At 38.5% G+C, this 21,987-nt stretch overlaps 1 protein-coding gene across 8 annotated transcripts in view; it reads left to right on the top strand.

Moving 5' to 3' along the window:
• Positions 1 to 21,987, top strand: part of nrg1 (neuregulin 1) — an 80,691-nt gene that overhangs the window by 11,776 nt on the left and 46,928 nt on the right. For 3 of the 8 annotated variants that reach the window (XM_084401329.1, XM_084401335.1, XM_084401337.1), the window contains exon 1: positions 16,854 to 17,046. The exons of 4 other annotated variants lie outside the window; for them this stretch is intronic. In XM_084401329.1, coding sequence (XP_084257455.1) covers positions 16,974 to 17,046 — 73 coding nt within the window. In that variant the 5' untranslated portion in view covers positions 16,854 to 16,973. Of the gene's footprint in view, positions 1 to 16,837; positions 17,047 to 21,987 lie in introns of those variants that run through there. One more of the 8 variants, XM_084401336.1, reaches the window with a different exon arrangement.

Raw genomic sequence — 21,987 nt, 5'->3', positions numbered from 1 at the left:
CTGTATTTCAGATCCATTTAATATTGGTGCTGTAGATCAGTGCTTCTCAAACCTGTCCCGGGACCCCCATCCCTGCACTTATAGATGTCTCTCTCTATAGATGACACAGCTGATCTAACTCTCCAGCTCTTTAGTAGACACTTAATGATCTGAATTGGGTGTGTCTGATGTGGTGGAGGTCCCAGGACAGATTTGAGAGGAACTGCTGATCTGGTTTTGTTATCATGTTGGTGTGTGTGTGTAGTGACCGTCTCCAGGTGGCAGTGTTGCACAATAATGAATTTAAATAGTCTCGCTAGGATTGGATCTCCCTAGTTGCCCATTTGACTGTGCCAATCACAGTTAGCAGCAGAGGTCAAGGTTTGCTTAAATCTGCAACTATACAGCAAATATAAAGCATATTTCTCCATTGATGGCCAAGAGTATCTGTGTATTATGACAAAATCAAATTCTTACCTATGTTGCTAATACTTCTTTATACACTATAAAAAATGATATCATCAGTAAGTCAGGAAAACTTGTGTTTTTACATTAACTCAATTATATTTCAAGCAATTTATAAAAGTTATATGAGATTCAACTTGATTTTTTTTTTATTCATTTTTAATATAATTTAAGTTGAAATTACCTGTACTACCAATTTGATTACTCAGGCTGAAGGAAATATTAATTTGCGTCTGATCCATTCTGGATCACAGAAGAATAGGATGCAGGAGAAGAAAGTTCAATACTCTTACTTAAGCAGTAACAAAAATGAAACACAAATTTGATGTTTTTGCTTAATGTATGGTTTAATTGAATCATTGAAGGTCAGCGGCAAAGACATTGGTTAATAAAGTGAGATTAAATACATAAAGTATACTGGTAGCACTTTACAATAAGGTTTCATTTGTTAACATTACTTCATGTTTTAACTGGCATGAACTAACCATGAGCAATACATTTGTTACTGTATTTGTTCATCTTTGTTAACGTTAGTTCATATAAATACAGCTGTTCATTGTTTGTTCATGTTACCTCACAGTGCATTAACTAATGTTAACAAATACAACTTTTGATTTTAATAATGTATTAATAAATGTTGAAATCAACATTGATAAACGCTGTAGAACTGCAGCTCATTAGTTCATGTTATGATTCTCTCAACATGGAGACATGGTCAGTCGATACATGGGAAAACAAAGTAATTTGCCTTACTTTGAAAAAAGTAAAAGTAATGCATCTAGTTACTTGAAAAAAGTAATCTGATTATGTAACTTATTATGTATTCCCAACACTGACCACAACAAACACAACACATGCGTAATGAAGTGAGCATCTATGAGCTTCTTGTTATCATAAATGTTATGGAGAGCTTCTGTGCCATTGTATACCTCTATAGTCCCAATATATTTCTTTCACAATATCAATTTAAGGGTTCGATAATACAGCTACTCCCTGAACGTTTCAGATTTATTGATCACTCTTGGTGGGTTTGTTCAGTACTGGATGGGTTGAACACAATTTTCAGTCGCAAGCAAGCACTATCAACAGGAAATGTTGACCTTCCCTCCAGCCTCTCAGCATAAACAATGATCTCACTGAAGCTCCATTAGTCTTTCCATCAGAAGGTGTCTCTCAGATAACCTTCCTATGGGTGTCATACTAATGATAGTGTGCACTCTCTTTAGTATACATTTTTTTTCTATCCCAACACTTTGATTACGAATAACTTTTTGCTGTTAATTTAGTAATCCTGACAGTAAATCTAATGCTGGCTCAACACTTATGAGTAGAGAGTAGAGGGCTGGTTTCATTCACTGGATTAATCAGTGTTGGGAAAACTACTTTTGACTGAGGCTTGCAAAGTTACTTAAATACTTAAATGAACAATTAGTCAATATTTAGTGATTTTCACAATTGAAGTTGTTTAACAGCAGATAAACAGCAAATACTTTGAGTGATGACTCTTATGAATTGGTAAGTATGCTGTCAGGTCACTCAACAAAGTTAATTGACTACACTACAAATACAATCTACTTCTGCATGCAACCAAATAATCTGTTATGATAATCAGATTGATGGCTCAATTGTAGACCTGAAAAAGACTCAAAAAGACCTTGTGCACGTGCAGTGCCGTCATGCGTATGTTTACATGCCCTTTTATGTCTTATGAATGTGCATATGTTTATTTACATCTCAATTCTTACAAACTAGTTTGTAAAAAAATCTCTTGTGACAGATATATTAGCTCTCTTTTCACCCTTTTGGTGAGGGGCTTCTGTAGGTCTCCGAAGGCTGTAGTTGGGAATGCTCCCTTTCGTTAGGCTGCTCCCTAAGAGTGTCAAAATACTGGTACAGCTGAGGCTATGATGGGTATTTTCCCCTTAAAGGGATAGTTCACTTTGAAATTAATTTTTGATATGTTTTAGCTTACCTCAAGGGCATCCAAGATGTAGGTGTCTTTGTTTCCGCAGTAGTTTCAATTTTGATATTTTTAGGTCAAACCGTTCTTGTCTGTCAGTCATATAATGCAGGTCTATGGTCACTGGCTCAAAACACAAGCACAGAGTCCAAATTAAAACAATTCCCCATCGTCCAAATGAAACAATTCCCCATCATAAGTACACATTGATGGCCTAAGACACGAAACGAGCGGTTTGTGTGAGAAAACGAACAGTATTTATATCGTTGTTATCTCTTGAAAACAGCACACGTCCAAATGATCTGACGGCGCGGGCGGGTAGAGATGTATACACTAGATGTCGCCTTGGCTACTGCAGTTCATTGGAACGAAACCGTAGCCAAGGCGACATCTATGTATATATCTATACCCGCCCGCGCCGTCAGATCATTTGGACATGTGCTGTTTTCAAGAGATAACAACGATATAAATACTGTTCGTTTTCTCACACAAACCGCTCGTTTCGTGTCTTAGGCCATCAATGTGTACTTATGATGGGGAATTGTTTCATTTGGACATGGGGAATTGTTTTAATTTGGACTCTGTGCTTGTGTAAAATAACTTAACTCTGCTATAAAGCCAAAACAATATCTGTTACCTTAAATTATATGCTTATCTCTGTGAAGCTGCTTTGAAACAATCTACGTTGTTAAAAGCGCTATATAAATGAAGATGACTTGACTTGACTTGACTTGTTTTGAGCCAGTGACCATAGACCTGCATTATATGACTGACAGACAAGAACGGTTTGACCTAAAAATATCAAAATTGAAACTACTGCGGAAACAAAGACACCTTTCATCTTGGATGCCCTTGAGGTAAGCTAAAACATATAAAAAATTAATTTCAAAGTGAACTATCCCTTTAAGGCTCTCCGCTTGGGGCTGTATAGGGCTGAGGCCTGTCCCACAAGTGAGGGTGAAAGGTGTAACAGCCAGGACTTCCCTTGTTGTAGAGCACAGGACAGGGGTGCCCAAACACTGTCCTGCAGAGTTCACCTGCAACTTGCTTCAACACACCTGTCTGGAAGTTTCCAGTATGACTAGTAAGACCATGATTAGCTGGTTCAGGTGTGTTTAATTGAGGTTGGATCTGAACTCTGTGGGACAGTGTCTCTCCAGGAGCAGTGCCCGGTTGCATAAAGCACCTTAAAGGTGCCGTAGGTGATTCTCTGCAGAAATATTTTTTGTTATGGACCTTTTTTGTAGAACTTGCGATAAATTAAATTAAATTATTTCTGTATTATAAATTTTTAAGGTCAGACAAGTAGTTTGTTGAGGGTTGATTTGTAAAAAAGGACACGCCTGCGCACATATATATTAAAACGCGCATACCTATGGACTGAACACGTGATGCGCATGTGCACGACGTCTGTGTTTGCGCAGAGATAACTGATAATCGTTTGCACCTTGGAACCTATGTCAGGGAGTGCGTTCTCGAGACACCAGGCACTGTTTTGTGAGCGGCATGAGCGGCCGGAGCGCATTAACGGTTTTCTGTTAGAGCGGTGTCGTGTTAGCGGCCCCTGAGTTAATAACTAATGATCTTTGCAACGGAAGTGAATCAATCAATCAAAACTAACTTTAGCTGGACAATAACTTTTATTCTAGAGCTGCTATAAAGCCAAAACAATCTCTGTTACTGTAATTTCCTATTATCACTGTAAAGCTGCTTTGAAACAATTCATTTAGTTAAAAGCTTTATATAAATGAAGGTGACTTGACTTGACTTATGCTGGTTGAAAGTCTCCTCATATCCTGATAGCAATCACTCTGTGAAGTGGTCTTAATGTATTTTTATAAATATATGTCGTCTGTGGAAGGCGCAGGACCATAACATGTTCATTCAATTGTTGCGTTCGGTCCAAACGGTCCTATAGCATGTGTTCGCTGTCAGTCAGCGTGTGTTTGCACACCACTGCGCAGGCTGTTCACGCAGACATCATTCGTCATCAGCGCGTTCACGTACGCTGTGCAGACAGAGCGAGAATGGCAGGCAAGCAGCAACAACCTAACTTTCCTTCTGAACCGACAACAAGTGGCACTGGCGAAGGATCTACGATCTATATATCTTCATCGGAGCCAAGCAGACTCTCATCGTGGAAACCCTGTCATGCAAGAAATATTATTACACACTGACAATTTTTGCTAGCTAAACAACCGAAAACTTGCTGCATCTAATTCTGTTTTTAAGAATTTGTTTACGTTTGGTATTGTAGTGTTACTAACTGTACTGTAAAGTTCCCTTTCGAAAGGGAACTCGCACTGTGTCGATGACGCTATGGGGAACGCCTGTACGCGAACCGCTGTCTGAAACTCATGCATAAAGCCCCTTAACTGTCATTTTCCTAAGAATAACATAAGGTTTGGAAAACTTCACCTTAAAGGAGAACTCCGGTCAATTTTAACATTGAGCTCATTTTTTTGTAAATTTGGAGTGCTGTCAGTACAGAGAACAACGACAAAAATCGGTGCTGCCTACACCGTGTTATCCTCTTTTTTAAATTTGCACCCTGTTGACTTCAACGGGGCAAGTTTTATTCCTTCTGAGTGAACGCGGGTGAATCTGACTGCAGTAGATGTGAAAGATATTAATAAAAATTAAGTTAATTCAGCCAGCGCTCATACCTGTATTTACTTCCTGTTTTCGGTCAAAGTCCATAGTAGTCGATTGTCGAGTTCACGCGCGTGATCATAGGTAACTAAGCAACAGTGGAGAACTCGACAATCGACTACTGTGGGCTTCGACCAAAAACAGGAAGTAAATACAGGTATTAGCACTGGCTGAATTAACTTAATTTTTATTAATATCTTTCACATCTACTGCAGTCAGATTCACCCGCATTCACTCCGAAGGAATCACTCACATGACCTGTGCACTTGTAATGACACATCAAGGATGTTAAGAGGCTAAAAGCAGGTTTAAACATTGCCCCATTGAAGTCAACAGGGCGCAAATTTTAAAAATAGAATAACTCGGTGTAGGCAACACCGATTTTTGTCGTTCTCTGTACTGACAGCACTCCAAATGTACAAAAAAATTAGCTCAATGTTAAAATTGACCGGAGTTCTCCTTTAAGTGTTACACGGAGCGAGCAGGTTCAATCCAAGTCTTCTAACGAGACACGATCGGCCGCTTTATGATAAACAAATTTAAATTGAGCAGTTTTTTCACATATAAACACATAAAGCACATCTTATATTGTTATACATCTAAAATGGATTACTTTTATGTCTTTCAATATTCAATAAATGGACAGAAATGATGAGCGAATATTAAAAATATCTTTATTTGTTTCTAAAGATGAATGAAAGTCTTATGGGTTTAGACTGAATGAGGGTCAGTACGGTGACAGAATTTTCCATTTTGAGTAAACTATCAATTTGAGTTTCTGTCTCATCTGGTCCTTTCATATTTGGTTTTCTTTTTTGTTTTCCTTATCCATGTTATGCTGTTTCTGTGAAACTTACCAGTATCTGTATTAACAAATAACGTGTCCATGGCAGCAATCAAATTTTGATAACGGCAAAACCTGGGTCGCTGTCTTTAAACACTTAAAGGGAAACACCGTTAAAGGGACTATATGCAACACCCTTAAGTCATTCCCTTAGCTAAGGGGAAATCACACCTTAAGTCTCATACTTAAGGTGCTTTATGCAACCGGGAATAGGTTTGGATAGCCTGACTACGTCAGACTTCTTACTTCCGCTCAATTTCATTTCGCTTCTGTACTCAGTCTGAGACAGCGTAATAGCTTTCCGTTTTCCTCCGGCCTGAAAACAGCCGGCCAATCAACGAACAGAGGGCGGGCTGAGAGCCGTGACGTAGACACTGATTGTACCATGGATGCGTAGATTTACTTCACATAATCTGCAAAAGTCGTTCACAGCCATGTTCACTCTGGTATTTCGCTCGATGGTTTTGTTTTCGCATCATACATGTGTTTACAGTGGAAGTTAGATGCGGCTGAGCCTGCGCATAACACGCGCCATAACCAAACGTTATGTGATTGGCTTACGGGAACCAATGATTTTAAACTTCAGACAAGCGCCCCCCGCGAGAAAGAAAACGCTTTTCAATTATGCCCTTCCAGACTCTGTCTACGAAGCAAAGCGAAGTAGCAGAGTTTGGTATTACCAGGCTAAGGTTTGGATACCCCTGGCATAAAAGCTTGGGGATCTTTCCTAGTATCTGGGACTATGGCTTAGGGAGTAGCACCACCATATGAGCTGCATGGGATGTGCCCATGGGTTTGACGCACTTTTGACTCCGCCTGAGTAATCCATAGAGTCAATTCATGCTGTGCCCCACTATGTTTGTGCATGTTCACAGCCTAGTGAGGCAGCATGGCGTAGTGAGTATCGGTTCCCCATAGCGTCTCGTCCCCCTTCTCAGGGAACCAGGGTTACAGTCGTAACCTGAGACGTTTCTGATTCAATAGTGTCAGTGCAGTTAAATCAGTAACATTGTTGAATATTAAGTGTCCCACCTATGCAAGCCAAAAGGCGACAGTGACAAGAACCCAAACTCCATCAGTGACAGAAATGGTGAACAAAAAACTTGGGATAAACCAGGCTCAGTCGGGGGGCCAGTTCTCCTCTGGCCTAATGAAGGATCAGTGGCCTTAAGCTCGATGAACGTTCTTGTTTACTGTGTTTAGGTCCCAGCTGGTCCTGGCGTGGCGCATTCATTGCTGGCCGTAGGGATCTGTGCCGAGGGCTCATCTAGTCACTGAGGATCTGTCCCGAGGGCTTGTTTCGTCAAGGTCTTTGCTTGCCGTGAAGGGCTGTTGGGATTAAATATTGTTATCTGGAACTCCGCCCCTCTTACATACTCTGTTCCCCAACTCATCACTCCAGTATCTCCAGCTCTATTTATTCCTTAATTTTATCAAAACTTCTAAACTTCAAATCCTATATTAGCCTCCATTTGCTGTGGGAATGTTTCTAAAGTAGAGTATCAAAATAATTTTTTTCCATTACATTTTTTATTCAAAACATTCAGTAAATAACATTTTTCTGTAATTCCAACCTCTGACGTAGTATGTGAGTTTTTATTTCCCGTTTGCACATGCATTCAAACTGGAAACCCATTGAATGAAGGAGTAATCCCGGTAGCTCATGCTCTGATGGGCCAGTGCTGTGTGTATGTGCATATCGACTCAGAGTCTCTCTCCTTCTGCATGTGGCAGCTGTGCAGTTCATCGGACCTCTCAGGCACTTCATTCCCTAAAGTCTTTGCGGTTTTTGTTGTAAAACGAGGGCTGCGCAGCTGTAAGTACACACTGCACATTATCCCTGTGGTAAATACTTCTTCCATGTGCCTCAGAACAGCCCTGAAAACAAACAATTGTTGTATTTGCATCTACAGTTAATGGTTTGCTTTTTCTTTGGTCCGAAAGAAGATTAGAAAACAGAATCTAAAAGCCGAAACATTTACATTACTATAAACTATTGTAGACCTGCCTTGTCATGTTTTATTTTATTCAGATTTTTTTTGTTGTAGCTTAAAGCAAATAGAATATAAATAACAATATTTAATAATTATTATAGTATTAATAATTTTGAATTAGCTTGAATTCTATTTAGCTTGAATTATTTATTTTTTTCAGGTTTAGTTTTAGTAATTTTAGTACCTCAGCTTAAACATGTTTATTTCGGTTAGTTACCATGCAGCATTTGTAATTTTATTTATTTTAAAGTTTAGCATTTAATATTTATATTTTATTTCAGATTTATTTCAATCACCGAAAACTATTTTTTATAGTTTTAGTTAAAAATAACAACACTGTAAGCATATGGCCATTTTTACATGAAGTGAATCAATGCTGTACAGGGCCTCAACAAACTAATTTTAGATCAGTTTGAACACTAATATATCTGGTCTGAGATCAGTGCATAATGTCATCAGCTCCTGTGAATCTGTTGCTCAGTGCTTCCAGCAGAGGGAACTGTCTTCTCTTACTAACACTTCTGATCTAAAGCTAAGATGAATACGATTGGGCCTCAGTCAGTCTTTATCTTGTTCATTCAGAGATGTTTGAACCTCCAAACATATCCACACAATCTTTCTCAAAGAAATATTGAGAAAGCAGTTAGTTTGCCGTTTAAAGCACGCACAGCGTGTTTGTTATTCACAGCGTACAATAGGTGAAGTGCAGTGGAAATGTCCAGAACAAATCTGAACTGATATCACTGTGACGTTCGCAACAAGAGTACATGGAGAGAGCTGTTTGTTTGACTTTCTGTCATACAGGTCTATTTAAAACAGATGATATTGGTGGAGATGTGTTCAGCGAATGCCCTCTAATCTACTGTTTCACCCACGTCTCCAGGCAGGAGAATGGAAACACCCTTCAGTCCTATCAGGAAGAAAAATAATGAACTCATGCTTTCTAATGTCTCTATAAATAGATGCCACAGGCCATAAAAACAGAAAATGCTGTTGGATTGAGGAAGAGGAGGGCAGGATTGTAGAGGTCGGGGTCCTGAATCCCCATAGGGGTTAATAAGAATGAAAAGTTAAAATTGCCCCCCAATTTGAATAAAAAAAAAAAAAAATCTGAGTTTTTCTACAGTTCAATCTCTGTTGCATTCAACATACACCAAAAACCAAAAATTATTCCGACACCAGATATAATTTGTGATGTTTTTTTCACTAGTATGTGCAGGACACTATAGTTCATTTATGTAAGTGGGGATTGCAAAATAAAGTAAACTGTGACATATTATACCCAAGTATTCTTCATACAGTGACTACCAGTAACATTTATACAAATTTGGGACCAAAAATGATTCAGACACTTTGACCTGATCATGTTTCAGTGTTTTTTCTTTCATTGCTAATGCTCTTTTTACACACAGACTGAACAAAATGAAGCATTGCTTGGTAATTGGTTGAGCTAAGCTGGTATTATCTAGTTGTGTAGTTAAATTTAACAGCTGACAGATATTCAACATAATTCATGTGTGAGACAGTCTAACAGAAGGACGGACAAAACCAGTCAAATATCAACTAAGTTTGTCATATTTTATTGCCATTTTCTAAACTATAGTGAATAAACTGTGATAATGTGAGAAATGTTGAAGGATAAATGTTGGTTTGACTGCACATACAAGCAGGTATTTTAATAGGTTATGCATGATTAGCTTTGAGGTTGTTAATCAGCACAAGTCTGTGAAATCATTTACTATAATGAACCCAGTCCTCCCCTGTTTCCATCCACTAGAATAGAGTTGATGGCAAAAAGGCTAAATGAATGTCTGTCAGAGTGGATCTGAATCTCGGATGGTTTATATCAGGAGTTACTTTAAATGCTCCCTTTCCAGGTTTTAAGGTTTGTTTGCTTGTCTTTCATCTCATATTGCCATCGGGGAGGGTTGTGAAGCACTGGAGTTACTCTGAAGATTACTGGACGTTTCCTCAGGGATGAGTGGGTTTGTTTGAAGATCATATCCTGTTGTAAGTCACCCATCCGCCTCTTCTTAGCTCAGTAACACACACATTGCCATCGCATGATGAGACAGCGCAGGTGGTGGGCTTTAATCTGTTTGGCTGCCTTCTTCTGCTGTTTACGCTTGTCTACGTCAACTTTCAAGAGGACGTACAGTACAGTATATCTGAGTGAAAAAATAAAAGATCTGGCAGGTGGGGAAGGTGAGGAGGTCATTTTAGGTCAGATGCATCACTGGATTAAAATCTGGTCGACAAGTAACATCAACACAAAACCAAAATGAGTCAATCTTTTAAAGACCTTCCACTTTTAAAACACGGTCTCTGTTTAATGTTGAGATAATTTGATACACTATCTGTTTAAATGTTGTTTGTCGGTGATGTTTATGATTTACAAAGAACTCATATAGGATACACTACTGTCTCAGAGGTTGAATTAATTTATTGCAGTAAATGTCTGTAATCTTACCAGAGATGAGTGGCAGGTTAGAGGAAATTATGTTTTGTCCAGTGCTTTAAGATCAAGAGCTATTTCTGATATAAATAATAATGTAATGCAATAGTAATAGAAAACCACAATCACAGTCATTTGGACTATTAACAATTGAATTAAATGTAATACTCGTGCAACATCTATTCATCTTAGTTCTACATTTACTAATACATTATTAAAATCATGCTAACAAAAGTAAAACATCACTGCTCTGTGAACTAACATGAACAAACAATTGTAATTATAATTTCATTAACTTGTAATTGTTCAGCGACTAACTTTAACAAAGGTTAAGAATGCTGTAAAAATATATTTCTCATATTCATGTGAACTAATGCAATATGAACAAATGAGACCGTATTGTAAAGTGTTAGCGAGTGCTTTATGCCCGTATATAAACACTTCTTCATGTCACTGTCAGCAACTCAACCTTTGTTCATATGAAGAGAAAACGTCATTAATCATCAAATAAAAGAAAAATGGACAAATAAGCCTGACAGTTCAAACAATACAGGCGTATTGTGGAAGGGTTTGGCCGTCATTGCTCATGTATTATATATAAGACTGCACCAGTAAAGACACAGATCCCGGTGCTGACGGACCCCAGGGACAGACCTTTTAATAGGACAAAGACATCATCTTCAGGTACCTCCAACTGCTCCTTTTGACGAAATCAACCAAAAGACGTGAAAAACTGAAATCTCTTGAAGTCCTTTAACGTGGAAGAAGTAGTGAATGGCATGAAACAGGACTGACTTGTTTTGTCTTGTGTAATATATACAGTATATACTGTATATACCTGAAGGTTCGAGGTACCTGAAGATGATGTCATTGTCCTATTAAAAGGTCTGTCCCAGGGGTCCATCAGCACCTGGATCTGTGTCTTTACAGCAACGCCCTGTATTTGGTGGACTAGACTACATTTCTACTGTGAGATTATAACATAAAGGTAATCCAAAGAACCAAATGACACCAATGCAGTGAAAGATTAGCAGCCTCTTTAAATCACTGGCAGATCCTAGCATAGATACGCTACATTCACACTGGGCTTTGATTGTGAAAATGTTCTGGAGTGAATACAAGCTGGATCCTGGAATATTGATCCTGACATTAGGCCCTGGTAACACTGCCCAGAGAGGACGTCTGTGTGTCGTAGTCAGTCTTTCCAGAAGCCATCGCTCTTTCATTTTTTTGTTATCCTGTTGTAAACAATCACATCTCATCGAGCAGCTTGATTGTATCTACGTACAAAACTGCCCTTTATATTCCACGTCACTATGTAAAAACACTGCTGTAGAGTCACAACACATATTATCAACACGTCAGGACATCGCATGAGGCACATCAGCCTTAAACATCAGCCGGAGGACTGACCTTTGCCTGCGTCTCGCTGACTCCTCACTGACTCTTCTGCTTTATGCTTCACTGGAAACTCTGTGATGACGCTCTTATTGGGACATTTTAGAATGAAATGTATTAATGGCAACTCTCTCATAAACACTGACTGTCTTTATGCACTTTTTCTCGATCCTTGAAGATTTGAGGTCTAATGATATTCAGCTGTCAGTAACCGATGATAGCGCTGCGGTAAAAACGTCCACAGCGCTTGTGCGAGTTGCGCTCAGGTTGGGCTTTGTTGAGTGCGCTCTTCCTTCAGTTACAACTGTGTTTATGAAACAACCCAAACAACTTCACTTTCAGAAATGCTGAAAGAAAACAGTCCATTATGAGCAGTACACACAGCGTGCCGGACATCTGGACGAGAGAGCCGTCTTCAGCATTCGCCCTTTTCATCTCAGTACCTTCAGCGCATCAAGCACAGGGCTGGTGTTTTACGCCAGCTTTCACACTAATCATAATATTTACATTGTGCTCGTACAATTATAGTTTTTGTCATGTTTTTTTTTTTTTTGTGGTTTTGATGACCTTTTATGGCGATGTAAAACATACACCTGCAAATTGGCTCTGTTGCGCTCAACACCCACATCCACAATTCAGAAAATATTTACTTCATCAAAGGTGCTTTTCTGCAAGAAAACAAAACGGAGTGAGTGATTCGAAGTTGGTTTGCAGTACTTACAGGGCTAGATGATGATATAAGATATATAAATAACCATAAACACGGCCATTGCAATAGACAAGATCTGCACGGCGTATTAGACCACTGTTGATGCATGTGAAACAAATCTTTCGCCAAGACTGTCTTTCGGTTTGGTTATCGTGGCAATAACAACTCTATTTATTTGATGGTGCTAAATTATATTTATGCAGTAGTTATAATCCATTTATTCACTTTTTGAACATAGACCTGAAACTGTCATAAATCTTGACTGAAGTCTGGTCTTTTTAAAGAAGGTATTTGCCAGATTACTGCTAGAGTAAAAAGTGAACTTAAATTTTATTTTTTATGAAATATGCACATACTATTTTCTAGAAATGTGACCATAAGGGGTAGTGTGTATCCAAGGCAACAAATCCAATCCAAATAAATATGAGGGGAGAGCAGTCGGTGGATAATGTTCTGATCTCTTCAAGTTCGAACAGGCTGCCGGTTCACACTTTGCCCCTCCTAGAAACTCACAAAAAGGAAAAGGACCTAAAAACACACTCTTTTGTGACGTCTGACGTGTTTTGTGTTCCTAACTAAATGTATTTTACTTTTCATTCTCGTAGGCTATTTCCTAATGCGCTCTTTTGACGTGATCGTCACGACCCAGAGGATCCTGCTGTCTGTACAGGCGTTATCCTCTACGAGACTGCAGGATCGTGACACCTCTGTGGAGTGAAAGTCAACTGCTGAAAAAGTGAGAGTAATCAATGCTAAAATGATTTGACGGTTGCTGTATGAACACATCTGATCTGAGTGCAGAGATGGTCAAGAGCTTGTTTTGAGGACAAGGGGTTGTTGGGCCGTACGCTTTACATGTAGGCGTCATGTTTATACAGATTGCGCTCACGGAAATTCTGCGATTTCTCAGAAAAGTTCTTTGGAAAGTTGAGGTTCTCTAAGTGCCTTGAACCCACTACTATAAATTGTTTGTTCAATAAGACATGGCGTAGGTGAATAAAAGTCACCAATTACGTATCTTTGTCAATTATTGTTTAAAGGAAGTGACAGCATTGAGCAACGCAAGCGTGTATTTACAACACTGTTTTGTAACATGATTCATATTTTTAAGCCTGTTGCAAGAGGGAAGGGACCCTATATCCAAATGTTGTGATCTTCTGCACCATCATGTTTTTGAGTAATAGTGCCCGTAATAAAGGAAACCATTTATATGGTAAATAGCCAACTATTTATATGGTCAGATTCCCAAATGCCCATGTGACTAACAAATGAAATATCTGGCAGGAAGCTGAAATCACTTTATTTATAATCACATTGCGTTACAGCACATAGATTTCTACCAATATTTCACTTTTATTTGAATTAAAATATCATCCTTGCACTTTGTAGATTTGTTTCTGTTAATGCTAATGTAATGTTTTTTATTTATTTGATGGTACTAAATTATATTTATGCAGTAGTTATAATCCATTTGTCCATATAATCCATAGACCCGAAAAAGAAATTTCCAACTCAAGCTGTAATAAATCTTGAATGTTTTGGAGCACAGACTGAAGTGTGGTCTTTTTAAAGACGGCCTTGCCAGATTAGCCTTCTGCTTAAGTGAAAAGGTTTTTAAAAAGTGAACTTTTTGTGAAGTGAAATGCACATAAGTACTATTTTCAGTTTTTATATGAGGTATATATATTCCAATACACGTTTTTCTATTAAACTGTGAGAAAATCAAAGCTATAAAGTTGTTCTCCAAATTTGAGCTTGATATCTCAACAATGAGCTTTTAGTTAGATTTGTTTGGGCGCAGTGCCAAACGCTTCCACTAGAGGAAATTCGCTTCCCATTCATTTCCAAAACGGTCAGTTTTGACCGCGAGGAGTACAAGTGTGACTATTTTATTTCAGGACCATTTAACCTTTTTTAAGTAATGTCCATTGTTTATTGTGTGTGTGTGAACAAAAATGAACGAAGAGCACCAAAGGGGTTACACTTACATTGGCCTCATCAGTCTCAATAGTTGAACAATTTGGCACACTTCTCTTTTAGTCAGTATTGTGCAGATTTTTCATTATCTTCTTCAACTTCTGTTCTGTTCACCTCTGTTATGGGAAAATTCATCATGATTTTTGTAAACAGAAAGAAAAAAAACAGTTTTTTTGCACAAAGACTATCAAAATGATTTGATACGGTGCAACGGAATGTAGTTTCCAGTGAATAGCCATTTGAGGTTTCTTCCTGTCACTGACGTCCCGTTTGACTCAGTAAGTGTGTTCCTATTCGCTGAGCCTGATCCCGATGGATGAGCTCTTGCTGTGTTCACGCAGGTTTGCTCCGCTCTATTGAAGCCCTCACATTCCTCTCCCTCCAAGATCACTCAACCGTATCCTTTGACTGTAGCCGTATCTGTGACGCATCAGCCTCTGTACAGAAGGAAGGAGTCCTGGATTTCCTCGACCCCACCCACCTCCAGGAGACTCAGGATGACTACAGTACCTGAAGGGGCGAGTTTCATTCAACACCCACTGGGTGAAACTGAAAGGTTCGAATTAACCCGGGCCAAGGACTGACTTTGAAGTGTTACCTGTTTGACGTGACGTGCCAGTGCTTGTGCTGAGGGAAATGGCTCAGGACTGGATTTGTGAGGGAGCATGTGTGAAGTTACCACTGTAAATGAAGCATTCGTTTCCGCCTGATCTCAGATCTGATTGAAGAAAATATCTTTAAGACAAGTAATATATGTTCTGCCATGCTTTCACTCGTTTCACTTGTTTCACTTTCGCTCAGTAATAAAAAACAAATATAAAAAAGACTAAGGCATTCCTACTTACTGATATTAATCAGCAAAAACACTCAACAAACGTTTATTTAAACATTAACATTCAAACATTTCATTCTGCTAACATTTAAAAAAGGAAAGCACCACTAAAAAAATACTTTATTGTAATCCATATGGAAGCTTGTTTCCGCCACAGAATAAAAAATAACAAAGGTAACGTGTTATAAAGTCAGAATTGTGATATATAAACTCGCAATTCTGAGTAAAAAAGTAAGTTCTTTTCCCCTTAGAATTGGACTTTATAACTCGCAATTCTGACTTTACATCCGCAATTCTGAGAAATAAAGTCAGAATTGTGAGATGTAAACTTGCAATTGTGAGATAAAAAGTCGCAATTATCTTTTAAAATGTTTAATTCTGTGGCGGAAACAAGCTTCCATAGAGTACATCTGTTGTTACATATTTTTACATTTATCAGTAACAGTGTGTATTGGAGTTGATATATATATTGGTTGAGATTGGATATTTAATTGTAGAGACTAATTTTCTCTGCTTGTACATGTAGATTACCATTGTTGTAACGCTCACTTAAAGACAATCTTTAAAAACTAATAATTTAATAATGTAATCTTTAGCAAATCAATATCCATTTCCATACTGTACATGCTGTAATGGCTAAATTCACTTTTTTTAGCTTTATAAACTACTTTGTAGTTTTATTATTCATTTAATAAATAAAGATTTTTAAATCTGCCATTTTTCAGCCATAATATGAAAATAATGATCAGCCGGAATGTTAGTACTGGTGCATCCCTAAGGAAAACGAGGGATAATCCTGTATGAAAACAGATGCTTGTTTTCTATTTTAGGTGCACTCAGTTAACCAACACATAATTTTTCCACTTTTATAAACTTATTTCATGTATTGTTATTCAATACTCGTGTGTCAGTGACTGTAATTCAATCATTAGGCATATTTGTATTTGAAAAGTTGTATATTTAGGATTTGCCTATGATACCAACATGAGCAAAACATGTCACCTGTCTTGTTTTAAAGATAAAGTTCAAACTGTCAGATCTGCTGTTGTTCAACATATTTCAGTGCAAAGACCGGTTTCGGTGTGGATGGCAGGAGTATTGGCACAATCTTCCTGGTTGGTGTATCCTGACATTTGTCCCACACGTCATGTGGATCAAGACCACAGACCCACATCAAACCGTGACAACATCAACTGAAATCCAGCATGTCTGGTCTTGTCAAGCGTGCCATGCTTATGTCGGCATGTGTCGTCACATCTAAAGAGAGGAAGACACAAGTATTATGTGCGTATAACACTTTTCCATTGATAAATTATTAAATTATTATGTCACATTTCACAGTACTTAGTTCGATCACAGTTTATGAGTACATGATGCCAGAACCAATGTGACAACCGTCCTGTTTACACACAATCAGACCATTAGAGCTGAATGTCTTCAAAGATTAGAAGTCTTCAAAGTGGCTTTAATACACCAACACGGCGGCCGTTGCTAATTTATTAATAAAGAAGTGCACTGATTCGTGGGACATGTGGAAATCTGACACATTGCGAGTTGATCCCGCCTCTCCTCAGTAAAACACACTTGCAGACGGGGGAGAGTTTCTGTTCCTAGAGTTGTCTGAGGGAGTCCACGCTCACACACTCACACCTCGCGCTCGACTCACACTGACTGACAGCTGAACGCAGCGAGAAAACACAGAGCCAGCATGTCTGAGAAACAGCCAAGGAAAGAAGGGAAAGGTGGAAAGAAAAAGGATAAGGACTCGAGCTCCCCGGAAGGTAAGCTCTGCTGTGCTGAGGTGGGGAGTGTGTGTGTGTGTGTGTGTTGAGGGTTCTGGTGGTGGGATGGATTGACAGCTCCACTGTTGAGCAGATTTCAGTAGTTTCTGAGCTCGTGAGCTGCGCTCTCAGGCTACAGGTGTTGCGATCCACTGTGATGTTTGAGCGCATGTGAGTCTGTCAAGAGAGAAAGGGCAGAAATGTTTGTAACCATTAACACGACCCACCGGTCTGGTGACTTAAAGGAGAGAGTTTCCCGCCTGTCACACCGGCGGTCCAACGCTTCAACACACACCCAGAGAAAAGGCATTACAGCATGTGTTTTACAGTACTTTAACTCTTTAGTTGGAACTTCATTTTTAAGTTATAAAAGATTCAACTAGGACATTTTTTAAAGTCTGTTGTACAGCCAATTTGGATTATACCTAAAAATGTAAGGCAGCAACTGAACTTAAGTTGTTCATTTGAAGTAGGGGACATTTATTAGCATCATAAATGACGTTTACAAGCATAAAGATTTGAGATACATTTGAAGTGGGAAAAGTGTAATGTGAGAAGGTCTCAGTATTTGGTGTGTCTCCTTCACTGTATTGACAGCAGCTCTGAGGCTTCATCAGCTAAACCTGAAGATCATGTTCTCCAGCATTAATTCAGATGATCAGCCAAACTCTACAATGCTAAATTCACTGTTTATTTCTAAGTTTAAATAAAAAAAAAAATTGCAAAAAAATTACATTTGAATCTCTGATTTTCAATGTGGTCTGAGCCCCACCGTATGTCACTGAACTGTGAACTGTGTGAACTCTTGGTTATTGATTATTAAGTCTTAACGTTACGTGTGACACGAGTTAAAAGTTAGTGAACGCTCCATTCACAGCCTACTTTTTAATGTTATTTCTGCATGTGTTTGATGAGGAGTGTGACGCACGGCAGAGCGTCTGAGCGAGTGGGTTCTGTGAATGATCTCTTGCTGAATGATCACTTGCACTGATTCAGTTCGAGCTCATGTTGAAACACGCTCGTGCCAGCTTTAGACGAACCTCAGCCGGATGAAATGCGTCCTGTTCGCTGAGTTTCATGTGTATAAACATGTGAGGAATTATTGTGTTTGAAGTATTTGAACTCTTGATTCACCTTTAAAAAATGTCTGAACATATCTTTCCATGAGATATAAAATATCAAAGCAACATTTATCTATTGTAAAGAAAGATAGCACTTGCATACTTTGAAATGAAAACATAATTTGAAATGGTCAAAAATAGATCTAGTGTTTAAAACGAAGACAGGAGTGTTGTGGCACTCTTTGGTTGTAGTTAAGTCTATGGTTAATGTGACTTCGGTACAGCTGTGGTTCCTCGGCTTGGACACCTGTGTGAATCCGAGGAGAACTGACTTCATACATTCACCAAAACACCTTTAATAATCCTCCAGTTGAAGTCAAGATGTTTCTCTGACGGAGTTTGGTTCCCTCTTTAGGGACGATAGTTTTAGTCTTACTATAGGAAAAGATCTCTGATAGAAGCAGGATCTGGCGGATCCGTCCGTCTGAAGCTCATATTAGATCATGGATTTCTCCACTGGAATGTGGACCCTGATCCGACTCAATTTTGCGGCCTGAAAGACAGTGTAGGAGTTTCCCCAAAGGGAACGCGTCCGTGACACACAGAAACAGCTGGACGGGCAGCGCCTGGACTCTGAGACCGCGAGGAAACACAAATAACGGGATTCACTGTTATCCGTCCATGATTTTATCAGGTTAAAATACTGAGAAAAAAGAAAAAGAAGAGAAAAAAAGGTCGCCGTTTGGATTTAAATATGCAAATGCTTCAGAGTCTATGACTGGATCATTATTGCAGTGATTATTATGTTTCTACATGTTATATGTTTAGCAACAGTTCTTCTAACACTAATTGATGGAGTGTGTAGCTTTTCATTTCTTAAACAACCATGTAGGAAACACATCATAACCATATTTCAGGATGACAGTGTCAAGATTCATCAGGCTCAGACTGTGAAGGAATGGTTGAGAGGAGCGAGACGAATCATTTTCACCTCTGAGTCCAGATCTTAAATTCACTGAAAGTCTTTGGGATGTGCTGGAGGAGACTTTACAGAGTGCTGGACTCTTGCACTGACAATACCAGATCTGGACAGAAAATGTATGCAACTCTTAGCCGTCAAGCCCAGCCAGCAATAGCCGTCATTTCACCGTCTAGGTGAACTATAGACCCGATATAGTCCGGCTATGAGTAACACACTTCTAGCCAAAATAACCTTGAATTTACTGTAGTCACATGTCGTTTTTGCCAAAATAACTTGCGAGATATACGATATTCCATCATGTTAGCAAAGTAAACAGTGATTACAAGGTGTTTGGATTCATTTCTTCACTCATTTCATTTCTTTGTTATCTAATTGATGACTGGTCTATTCGTGGTCTATGGTTTAGACGTCTATTAAATTTTCACTGACAGCCCAAATCTTTCCTTGTTTTAGCCTAGACGTCCAGGCTGTGTTCGGACCGCTGTTAGACGTCTTTTAAACGCAAAATCGCTTGCTGGCCATGATGTGTTTCCTACATGGTTGTTTAAGAAATGAAAAGCATCTATTAGGGTTAGAAGAACTGTTGCCAAACATATAACATGCTAGAAACATAATAATCACTGCAATAATGATCCAATCATAGACTCTTAAATCAATTTAAATCCAAACAGAGACTTTTTTTTTTGGCCTGGCAGTGTATTTTACACATATACAACGCAGCAAGAGCAAGGAAGCCCATGAGTGAGGTTTCTCCTGAGATGAAGCACATCTCTCTGTATTGCTGTCATCACTGTGCTATGCAAAAGATTCTTGTTATTAAAAGCACCTTGTCAACAGGAAGTGTTGTATGATAAGGCAACAAGATTTTTAAGATGCATGCTTTATCATTTTGAGCTGGGAATGGGGCAGTTTGGACTGATGGAGTTTAATGTTTCTGAGGAATGAGTGGCAAACAAACACCTTCAGGTTCAGCAGAAATCAGTGCTTCTGTTAGATTAACCAGCCCACAACTGAAGAACACATTTGCAGAATAAATCAAAATCTCTGTGTTAGCCACGTATGCAAGCGTACAAATAATGTGAGTTGGTGCATTAAATAGCATATTCAGATCAATATACAGAGAGTTATTTTAACCATTCCTAAACAAATCTCACTATAATCAGCACAGCAACATTTAAGGGTGAAAATCTCTCCGTGCGGTTTTTGCTGGGAATATGCCAAAGTCGGAGGGAAGTTGCAGTTGGGACAAACAAGAGTTTAACACAAAAGGATTTTCTGAATAAATGAACATGTTCATTAAAAGTGGCCTGTTCTTCTTGAGTTATCTGTGTTATCTCTTCAGACTTCACTGCAGTATCACCACCTGCTGGTGCGGACTTATAACTTCATCAGTCTTTCCCCCAAAACTCACTGTCACGGGTTTATGTAGCTGTGTAAATGCGGTCCTACCATAGATGCTTGTTTTGTTTATATAACTTTAATTATAGGGTAGCACTCTAGATTAGGGAACACTATTCACTATTAACTAGTTGCTTATTAGCATGCATTTTGTCTGTTTATTAGTACTTATTCTGCATGACCATATTCTACATCCCTTAACCCTTCCCCATACTTAAACATAACCACTACAACAACTACCTTACTTACTGTCAAAAAGCAGTAATTAGGAGTTTATTGAACTCCTAGTTAGTAGTGAATATGTGTTCCCTAATCTTAAGGGTGCCCAAATATATAGTGACTAACCCTACCGTTTAAAGTAAACATGCAAAACGTTATTTAGTTTAGTTGTGAATCATTTTCACCTTTGTCCTGTTGTGATGTTTCTACTCTAAACTATAAGGCATGTTTTTTCCCTCTCATTCTTTAAGAAAGATGTCATGACACACGCATGCTTTTATTCTGGGTCATGCCCAGGGCGAGCTTTCACTTATTTGTTTTACATGACATCACACTATATTTTACTGATCTAGGTTATTGTGTGTTGTCACACTGTCACATAGGAACTCGTTATTAAACAGCATATTAGAGGTTTTTCAGCAGAATTTAAACAAAATGATAAAGTTACATATGTAGAAACCAAACCAGTCACTATTTTTACAATTTGTTGATTATAAATATTGCAATTATGCCCTGCGTGCCCTGGCCTGACATTTATGAAAAATACTTTAGTTTTCAAACTTTAGTTTAAATCTGCATTCATTATATTGTGTCAGATATTCCACAATGTTACTATATATATTGGTTATGAATAAAAATAAAATCCTAATTTAGGATGGGGCCAACATGCAAACCACTGCTTGAGAAACCAGGGGTGTAACATTGGGTGAGGTGGAGGGTTTTAGCAGAGTCCCACTCTTCCTTCTGAGGAAGAATTTATTTCAAAAATGTTTCTTTTTTTGTCGTACCTTACTTATAACCCACATGTGTAAAGTTGATTGCTGTAATAATTAGTGACGTCATCGTCCAGCTCAGTTCAGTTCTCACACAGGCAATGCATTGTTGAATATTGCAGTGGGCTTGTGTGTTTAATAACATCATGATGACTGATTGGATGGAGTACATGCGCACTTTGGTTTTGTTTGTTAACCAATTATAAAATTCAAATGTTTGAAAAACGCCAAACTGATCTCAAACCAGCCCAAATTTTGTCCACCTGTCCAAACCAGTTTTGACCGGCACAATCCAATTCAAAACCGCCCAATCTGGCGACACTGCCGAGAGGACAGCAATGGGGAACATTTTGCACAAAAAATTAAGCCTATTACCTTTGAGATTGTTTGACATTATTTTCATGACAATCAAGAACAGTTTCCTGTCAAACCCCCCCTACATTAAAAATTACAGTAGAATAGGTGGCATACGGTGAAATATTAATGTATTTTATTACTAATAAGTATA

This window comes from Rutilus rutilus (assembly GCF_951802725.1).
Source record: "Rutilus rutilus genome assembly, chromosome: 25".
Taxonomy (NCBI): Eukaryota; Metazoa; Chordata; class Actinopteri; order Cypriniformes; family Leuciscidae; genus Rutilus; species Rutilus rutilus.
Note: the sequence above shows the minus strand (reverse complement) of the source record. Positions and strands in the feature narration are given on the sequence as shown.